The following is a 10279-nucleotide window of genomic DNA, read 5'->3' as shown; positions in this document are numbered from 1 at the left end:
TAATAATAATAATAATAAGGTTTATTGGTATTGCACTTTTAAAGAATCAGGTGTAGCTCAAAGTGCTTTAATAAGGCAAACATCACAATTTCAAACACAACCAGAGTTTAACCTGCAGCACAAAACCCTGATATAACAGTTTAACCCTTTAAGGGACAAAGCAGTAAAAGGTCTGATAATAAAAAATGAAACCCAAAGAAATGGTGATCCCTCTTGGTAAAACAAAGGAAGACAAAACCGATAAATAGGAAAATATTTAAATACTTATTAAATAAATTAATAAAAAATAGATTGAAAATAAAACCCAAATGAGACAATAATAATACAAATGAAATAATTTATATAATTTCTAAAGTCAAATAATTAAAACACCAAACTAAAAGAGAATTTATTTAATAAAATGGTAAAATAGACAATTAAAAACCTAAAAGAATAAAATACTAATTTAAAAATTGATGTCGCTAATAAAACCAGAAAATAAATAGTATAAATACAAATATATAAATCCTATTAAATATATGAATAAAACACAAATATGTAAAAGAAAGACAAAAAGACCATTTTAAAAGAGACCGGACGTTACGTAGCGGCTGAGGGGTTTTACTTATACCAAAAGGCTACTGCGCATGCGCTGTGGGCCCCGTGTATAAACAAACCTCGAGTGCAGAGACACACCGGAGATACTTTATCCTCCAGAAAAGGTAAATATATATATTTCAACGCGTGTAAAGACAAGAAGAAAGACACAGTTAACACACAGGGAAAACAGCAGAACTTCAAGCTATTTTAGTAGAAATCAGAGAGCAAAGACTTGGTTAGCATCACTTCTAGGAGGCTAATGCTAAAGCTAAACTAATGTTTCTGTCATTTAGGTTTCAGTAACCAAGACAACGATCAGCAAATTAACCTCAACAATACAAGCTAAAATAAAATAAACGTAAATAAAAATGCAGTTATAGCATTTAAAATAGAAAACCGATATATAAAACGATGTAAATATGTGTTAATCAAAGTATATACAGAGGTTTAGAAGTATTATTAAAGATAAGTGAGGAAAGCCTGACTGTTGCTTTAGATCCATAGTGAAATACAGTAATAATCCTCAGTGATCGGAGTAGTGCACAGATGATTAATTGCAAACTTTAAGAAGATTATTAGGGTGACATGTCAGGGAGGTGATTCTGAATTTCATATTTAAAAGTTGTATTAATGGACTGATTTTTGTCCCTAGCCATGACGACAGACTCGTCCCTCCTCAGCTCAGAGCTGGAGCTCCAGCAGCAGGAGGAGCTTTACCAACAGCTGCTGCTGCAGGTAACACCACTACAGCCATTAATGCAACCACAAGGCCCATCTCAGGGTTAGTGGAGGAAAAAAATGCTGCTAATACTGTAGAGATGTGTCGGCCGCAGTCCAAAAAAACAACATCATTTCTAGGATTTGATCTGTTATGTCTTGAAGTGATTTCAAAAGGTTTTATCGTCATAGTCTACACTCTGGTGCTTTTACTCAAGTACAAGATCTGAGTACTTCTACTTTTACTCAAGTACAAGATCTGAGTACTTCTACTTTTACTCAAGAACAAGACCTGAGTACTTCTACTTTACTCAAGTACAAGACCTGAGTACTTCTACTTTACTCAAGTACAAGATCTGAGTACTTCTACTTTTACTCAAGAACAAGACCTGAGTACTTCTACTTTACTCAAGAACAAGATCTGAGTACTTCTACTTTACTCAAGAACAAGATCTGAGTACTTCTACTTTACTCAAGTACAAGATCTGAGTCCTTCTACTTTACTCAAGAACAAGATCTGAGTACTTCTACTTTACTCAAGTACAAGATCTGAGTACTTCTACTTTTACTCTATAGTACAAGATCTGAGTCCTTCTACTTTTACTCAAGTACAAGATCTGAGTACTTCTACTTTACTCAAGAACAAGATCTGAGTACTTCTACTTTACTCAAGTACAAGATCTGAGTACTTCTACTTTACTCAAGTCCAAGATCTGAGTACTTCTACTTTACTCAAGTACAAGATCTGAGTACTTCTACTTTACTCAAGTACAAGATCTGAGTACTTCTACTTTACTCAAGTCCAAGATCTGAGTACTTCTACTTTTACTCAAGTACAAGATCTGAGTACTTCTACTTTTACTCAAGTACAAGATCTGAGTACTTCTACTTTACTCAAGAACAAGATCTGAGTCCTTCTACTTTTACTCAAGTACAAGATCTGAGTACTTCTACTTTACTCAAGTACAAGATCTGAGTACTTCTACTTTACTCAAGTACAAGATCTGAGTACTTCTACTTTACTCAAGTACAAGACCTGAGTACTTCTACTTTACTCAAGTACAAGACCTGAGCACTTCTCTACCTCTGCAGGTTTATAGCATCTTTGATGGCACACTAGACCATATTAGGATTTGTAAGTTGTATTTCAGGCTCGTTACAGTAGACTAAATGCTGCTGTGCAGAAACAAATGCTGCTTAAATTTCCTGAGACAGCGTCCAATAACCCCAGAGTACCTGAGAGAACATAGTGTCTGTGCTGTGTGGTTGTAAACCCTCATGTGCAGTCAACACAAGCTATCTGGATTTAATTAGCTTGAAATTATGGATAGACCTTTGATAACCTCAGCATTTCAGGATTATTTTGGGTGGATTTAGCCAGTGAGTTGTCATTTACTGGAAATGTCAAGAAGTGAAGAAAGTAATGTGACACTGTTCAGGACACTCTGTTATAAAACCTTTCAGACTGATCCTCATTCTGCCACTACAGCACGTTAATGAGCATGTGTTTGTGTTTGTGTTTGTGTTTGTTGTTTTTGCCTCTCTCCTCATCAATAACCGATGCTTTAAAGGAACTGCATGAAACTCAACCTCTGTCTTCTAATGAAGTTGAATTTGTGTAAAACTCAAACGAGTCATTAACTTAAACACACCAACGGTTCTCTGTTCAGACAGTGGGAAAGATTCCGACTGAAAATCCAGACTCCAAAGTGATCCGACCGCAGCCCGGTGAGTTACTCCACCATACAGTGGTGCAGGTATTTCTGTGTTGGTCCCTGAAGGCAGCATTTCCCTGCTCCAATCGGATTCCTTGATGTGGTTTTGGATTATGTCATAAAATAATCTCTGTACCAAACAAACATTTTGTTCAGCAGGATAATCTCCACATATTAACACCAAATTATGATTTCTGAAGTAAAAAGCTAACGTTAGACTATAAAGGAACTACAGCACGGTCACATGACTTCACGTCTCCACCGCTAAGCTAAAGGAGGCTAATGTTAGGCTATAAAGGAACTACAGCACGGTCACATGACTTCACGTCTCCACCGCTAAGCTAAATGAGGCTAATGTTAGGCTATAAAGGAACTACAGCACGGTCACATGACTTCACGTCTCCACCGCTAAGCTAAAGCAGGCTGATGTTGGGCTATAAAGGAACTACAGCACGGTCACATGACTTCACGTCTCCACCGCTAAGCTAAAGCAGGCTAATGTTGGGCTATAAAGGAACTACAGCACGGTCACATGACTTCAGGTCTCCACCGCTAAGCTAAATGAGGCTAATGTTAGGCTATAAAGGAACTACAGCACGGTCACATGACTTCACGTCTCCACCGCTAAGCTAAAGGAGGCTAATGTTAGGCTATAAAGGAACTACAGCACGGTCACATGACTTCACGTCTCCACCGCTAAGCTAAAGGCGGCTGATGTTGGGCTATAAAGGAACTACAGCACGGTCACATGACTTCACGTCTCCACCGCTAAGCTAAAGCAGGCTGATGTTGGGCTATAAAGGAACTACAGCACGGTCACATGACTTCACGTCTCCACCGCTAAGCTAAAGGCGGCTGATGTTGGGCTATAAAGGAACTACAGCACGGTCACATGACTTCACGTCTCCACCGCTAAGATAAATTCCCAAATGTTTACGTTGCAGCAGCATAAAAACATATTGCCTTGTTTTTATGCTGCTATTTTTTGTATCTTAGGACTTATTCCTGCACCAATCTATGCAAGTTACATTACATTTGAAAGATTTGAGTGGATAACTTTATTGTCTACTTGACTCTTTTTCTGTTCGTCTGACCCCCCGTCCCTCAGGGCTGTGTGTAAAGACCCTCACAGAGCCAGATAAACAGAAGGTCTTCGTCAACATCTGTCAGTCTCCGGTCGTCCCGCTGCCTCCGGAGATCTCCAGAGACGAGCTGGTGGAGCTGCTTCAGTCTGAAGACCCCAGCGGGTTCAGAGTTCCCATGAGCCTCGGCGAGCCGCACACCGAGACGGACAACAGTACGTGATCCGGGCCACAGAGGCTGTTAGACATGCTTACATTGAGCAAATGCTTTTTGAAGAGGAGGTGAGACTGTATTTGTCCATAAGGCGCATGAGACACTACATACTGATATACACCTGAACATCAGCAGGAGAGGACTCTTTAAAGTAGAGACGCTACATACTGATATACACCTGAACATCAGCAGGAGAGGACTCTTTAAAGTAGAGACTCTACATACTGATACACACCTGAACATCAGCAGGAGAGGACTCTTTAAAGTAGAGACGCTACATACTGATATACACCTGAACATCAGCAGGAGAGGACTCTTTAAAGTAGAGACTCTACATACTGATACACACCTGAACATCAGCAGGAGAGGACTCTTTAAAGTAGAGACGCTACATACTGATATACACCTGAACATCAGCAGGAGAGGACTCTTTAAAGTAGAGACACTACATACTGATATACAGCTGAACATCAGCAGGAGAGAACTCTTTAAAGTAGAGACACTACATACTGATATACACCTGAACATCAGCAGGAGAGGACTCTTTAAAGTAGAGACTCTACATACTGATATACACCTGAACATCAGCAGAAGAGGACTCTTTAAAGTAGAGACTCTACATACTGATATACACCTGAACATCAGCAGGAGAGGACTCTTTAAAGTAGAGACACTACATACTGATATACACCTGAACATCAGCAGGAGAGAACTCTTTAAAGTAGAGACACTACATACTGATATACACCTGAACATCAGCAGGAGAGGACTCTTTAAAGTAGAGACTCTACATACTGATATACACCTGAACATCAGCAGGAGAGGACTCTTTAAAGTAGAGACACTACATACTGATATACACCTGAACATCAGCAGGAGAGGACTCTTTAAAGTAGAGACTCTACATACTGATATACACCTGAACATCAGCAGAAGAGGACTCTTTAAAGTAGAGACTCTACATACTGATATACACCTGAACATCAGCAGGAGAGGACTCTTTAAAGTAGAGACACTACATACTGATATACACCTGAACATCAGCAGGAGAGGACTCTTTAAAGTAGAGACACTACATACTGATATACACCTGAACATCAGCAGGAGAGGACTCTTTAAAGTAGAGACTCTACATACTGATATACACCTGAACATCAGCAGAAGAGGACTCTTTAAAGTAGAGACTCTACATACTGATATACACCTGAACATCAGCAGGAGAGGACTCTTTAAAGTAGAGACACTACATACTGATATACACCTGAACATCAGCAGGAGAGGACTCTTTAAAGTAGAGACACTACATACTGATATACACCTGAACATCAGCAGGAGAGGACTCTTTAAAGTAGAGACACTACATACTGATATACACCTGAACATCAGCAGGAGAGGACTCTTTAAAGTAGAGACACTACATACTGATATACACCTGAACATCAGCAGGAGAGGACTCTTTAAAGTAGAGACACTACATACTGATATACACCTGAACATCAGCAGGAGAGGACTCTTTAAAGTAGAGACACTACATACTGATATACACCTGAACATCAGCAGGAGAGGACTCTTTAAAGTAGAGACACTACATACTGAAATACACCTGAACATCAGCAGGAGAGGACTCTTTAAAGTAGAGACACTACATACTGATATACACCTGAACATCAGCAGGAGAGGACTCTTTAAAGTAGAGACACTACATACTGATATACACCTGAACATCAGCAGGAGAGGACTCTTTAAAGTAGAGACACTACATACTGATATACACCTGAACATCAGCAGGAGAGGACTCTTTAAAGTAGAGACACTACATACTGATATACACCTGAACATCAGCACGGCACTCTTTAAATCATATACACTTTAAAGAGTGCCGTGCTGGTGGCTCGTTGAGCAGCAGTTTGATGGTTTGCAGCAACAAATCCTCATCGCTGTATTGGAGAGGTTGTGTAAAAGCCTTTTCTCTCTCTTTCGGCCTCCAGGCTCAAATACTTCATTCTCAGGAGTGGTTTTACAGTCGTGTTTCAACATACTGCTGTCGTCACAGTAATCTTTAGAGAATAGGAACAAGAAAATGACTGAGATGATCAGGCAAGTTCAGACCTCGTGCAGGTAGCACCCCAGAAAGCTGGAGCTCATCAAATCATAAGTTCATCGAGGGGAGATGGCCCAGAGTAAGGACCCTTCGATCAGCATCAAACAGCTGTTCTGGATCCTGTGGTATTTGTTGTGGGGCCATATGGAAAAATGTAAGATCGTAATCTTCAACACCTAGTTTTCTACGGAACTCCGATAATACCCTTTGATAAGGAGGACAGAAACTGAAGACTAATGTGTAATCACATGTATCCTCTGTAAGACCTTCATCTGGACCTCGGTGTGTTATATTCATCGCCTTGATGAAGACAGACAGAACCGAACAGTATTTAGATTTTTGCCTCCCCTTTATTTCGCAGCATGCATGGTGCTAACAGGAGTGTTTCAAAACCATCTGTCTGTCCTCGGTCTCCTTTTCCCCACGGAATAGGATATCTTTCTCATGACTCTGTTTCAGACTCCCAGGCCTGCACCGCCTACGACGTCATCATCAACCAGGAATTCTTCCAGAAGTGCCAGGTGTGTGTGTTTCTGATTATACATAATTTGCTACAGTGAATCAGCAAAGGGTCCCAGAGCGCTGTAGTTATTTGTGTGTGTGTGTGTGTGTGTGTGTGTGTGTGTGTGTGTGTGTGTGTGTGTGTGTGTGTGTGTGTGTGTGTGTGTGTGTGTGTGTGTGTGTGTGTGTGTGTGTGTGTGTGTGTGTGTGTGTGTGTGTGTGTGTGTGTGTGTGTGTGTGTGTGTGTGTGTGTGTGTGTGTGTGTGTGTGTGTGTGTGTGTGTGTGTGTGTGTGTGTGTGTGTGTGTGTGTGTTGCAGAAGGATCCGTTGTTCCAGCAGTTCGTTATTCTGGTGTCTTTAGAAGGTCTGGAGAACAAATACAACCTGGAACTGAGCAGAGGTGTGTGTGTGTGTGTGTGTGTGTGTTGGCAGATGATGAAAGGTGTGTGTGTGTGTGTGTGTTAGCAGATGTTGAGATGTGTGTGTGTGTGTGTGTGTGTGTGTGTGTGTGTGTGTGTGTGTTGGCAGATGTTGAAATGTGTGTGTGTGTGTGTGTTGGCAGATGTTGAAATGTGTGTGTGTGTGTGTGTGTGTGTGTGTGTGTGTTAGCAGATGTTGAGATGTGTGTGTGTGTGTGTGTGTGTGTTTCTGCAGACTGGAAGGTGCTGAAGAACCGGAAGTTTTTGGGTTCTGTCAGTGAGCAGAACATCCGAACACAGAGGCGGCCGGTGATCCAGGAGCTGCAGCCGGAGTACGTCAAAGGGAACATAGGGAATTTAGCCTTTGCAGACCATTGACATGCCCTTGAGGTTATGATGTGTTTCAAACTCTTTTCTCTCCCTCCTCCTGCAGGGCCGGCTCCACGGCTGCAGCTCAAAGGTAAACCTCTCTCTTATTGCGTGTATTATATTTAATTCAAATGCAGTAGTGCAGGGATGTCCTATTTCTGTGCTGGTCCCTGAATGCAACACACTATTTCTTTATCATACTTCTTAAATGTAATCAGGCCGGAGTTCTCGTTGCTGGTGGAGCCCCCTGCTGGTGATCCTGAGTTCCTCATTGCAGAAATAAAGCTCCCCGGGGTGGTGAGTACAGAACACGATACATCACCAGAGTTCTCCCACACTAAAATCCCGACTGGCACCAGTGACGTGACTCTGGTCTCTGTGCAGCGGTCGTCCCGCTCTCTGGTGCTGGATGTTGGCGAGGACCGCCTGCTGCTGACGGCTCGACCCTCGCTCTACAGTCTCGACATCTTCCATCCCTTCCTCATCGAGCAGCAGAGCAGCGTTGCTCAGTTCAACAGCAGCACACAGGTACACACACACACACACACACACACACACACACACACACACACACACACACACACAGCCATAATGTTTCTGCAGGTGTCTCTGTACGGTGCACTGCTTCTACTTCCCCTACTGTAGTAAAACACTTACTACAGACTCTTCAAAACATCCAAACTGTCCCTTTAATAAACCGAATCCTTCCTGTTTCCTCCTCCTCAGATCCTCACGGTCACTATGCCTGTCGTGTCTTCATGAAACCACACACACACACACACACACACACACACACACACACACACACACACACAATTATTTATTGCCAAGAAAAGGATGATGTGATAATAAAAGTGTTTTCTATGAAGCCTCGTGTCTCTGTATTGTTTCCGTACCGTGGAATTATATACGAGCTAATAATCTGAATCTGAGGGGTGGAAGTATAAAGAGTATTAAATAAAAATGCTGAATACAGTAAATGATATCCGACTCTGCTGATTGATCTTCAAACACACTGAATCTATTGTTGTTCCTTCTCGGCGCGTCGGCTCTCACTCCTGCAGACAGCTGCAGGTTCTGTCTGTCGGACAGTTGTTCACCGCTGAATCAAGGAGGTGTGTGTGTGTGTGTCATACTCCACACCCACATTTTTAACGAGCCGCTGAGGAGCATTTCCCTGATTCCCTGACCTTTTGAAATGCAGTCTGCTTTGCTTTATAATCAAAGATAGAAGTATTTAACACGTCTTGTGAAAAGTTACAATCAAGAGTTTTTTTGGGGCAATTTAAAAATGTCTTCTAAGTATGAAGGAGGAAAATGAACCATGTATCTTTCCTTCTCCTTTAGTGTGTTCTACTGGTTTTAGTGCATGTAAATGGTCTGCAGAAGCTAAAATCCCCCTGAAAACGACTCCATTCTACATTTTCTTCCGGGAAATAGAGACATCATTATGGAACACTCACGCTGCTTTTGGCTAGTGCTCCAACACATTGTACGTGATAGGATAAGGGGAGGGACATCTCTAAGCAGGTTGGCCAATCACAACAGAGCGGGCTAACAGGTAACTTTAGCACTCAGTGTTTGTGTACTTGTACGTTTACAGTGTGGTATTACTACTTCTACTTCAGTGATCTGAATACTTCCTCCACCTCTGACTCCAGCAGAGCCCACAGTCAACTCCGCACCATGAGGGCAGACGTGATGAGCTTTCTGTGAACTGAAACCTTTCATGGAAACACACACACTCTCTATTTGTGGAAGCTGCCTTTCTCACCCACCCTCACCCCTCTCCCTCTTGTTGCTGAGCATCACTCTGCTCCAAAGAGGATTTCATCATTTCCTGTCCCCTGGTCTGGAGGTCAATGTTTCTCTGAATGTGTTTTTGGTTGTTAGCCTGAAATAAGGTCTGTGGTTCACACAAGCTGAAGAGATTTTTGTTCTACGACTTAAAACACGTCAGTAAATACCCCACTGATGGATTTAAAAATGGAGGTTGCTAACAAGAGACTAAATGAGACGACTAAACACCATCACACCAAACATTAGCCTCCTTTAGCTTAGCGGTGGAGACTGAAGTCATGTGACCGTGCTGTAGTTCCTTTATAGCCCAACATTAGCCTCCTTTAGCTTAGCGGTGGAGACCTGAAGTCATGTGACCGTGCTGTAGTTCCTTTATAGCCCAACATTAGCCTCCTTTAGCTTAGCGGTGGAGACCTGAAGTCATGTGACCGTGCTGTAGTTCCTTTATAGCCCAACATTAGCCTCCTTTAGCTTAGCGGTGGAGACCTGAAGTCATGTGACCGTGCTGTAGTTCCTTTATAGCCCAACATTAGCCTCCTTTAGCTTAGCGGTGGAGACGTGAAGTCATGTGACCGTGCTGTAGTTCCTTTATAGCCCAACATTAGCCTCCTTTAGCTTAGCGGTGGAGACCTGAAGTCATGTGACCGTGCTGTAGTTCCTTTACAGCCCAACATTAGCCTCCTTTAGCTTAGCGGTGGAGACCTGAAGTCATGTGACCGTGCTGTAGTTCCTTTATAGCCCAACATTAGCCTCCTTTAGCTTAGCGGTGGAGACCTGAAGTC

At 42.1% G+C, this 10279-nt stretch overlaps 1 protein-coding gene across 1 annotated transcript; it reads left to right on the top strand.

Annotated features, from left to right (window-relative positions):
* Positions 1-616: 616 nt before the first annotated feature.
* Positions 617-8566, top strand: pih1d1 (PIH1 domain containing 1). Its single transcript, XM_063903867.1, has 11 exons — positions 617-701; positions 1232-1314; positions 2967-3024; positions 4120-4308; positions 6868-6929; positions 7228-7309; positions 7564-7660; positions 7762-7788; positions 7916-7994; positions 8082-8225; positions 8424-8566. Exons 2-11 carry the CDS (start codon positions 1234-1236, stop codon positions 8457-8459), a joined length of 855 nt encoding a protein of 284 aa, XP_063759937.1. The 5' UTR covers positions 617-701; positions 1232-1233; the 3' UTR covers positions 8460-8566.
* The last annotated feature ends 1713 nt before the right edge of the window (positions 8567-10279 follow it).

Source organism: Eleginops maclovinus, chromosome 16, assembly GCF_036324505.1.
Source record: "Eleginops maclovinus isolate JMC-PN-2008 ecotype Puerto Natales chromosome 16, JC_Emac_rtc_rv5, whole genome shotgun sequence".
In the NCBI taxonomy this organism is placed as follows: domain Eukaryota; kingdom Metazoa; phylum Chordata; class Actinopteri; order Perciformes; family Eleginopidae; genus Eleginops; species Eleginops maclovinus.
Note: the sequence above shows the minus strand (reverse complement) of the source record. Positions and strands in the feature narration are given on the sequence as shown.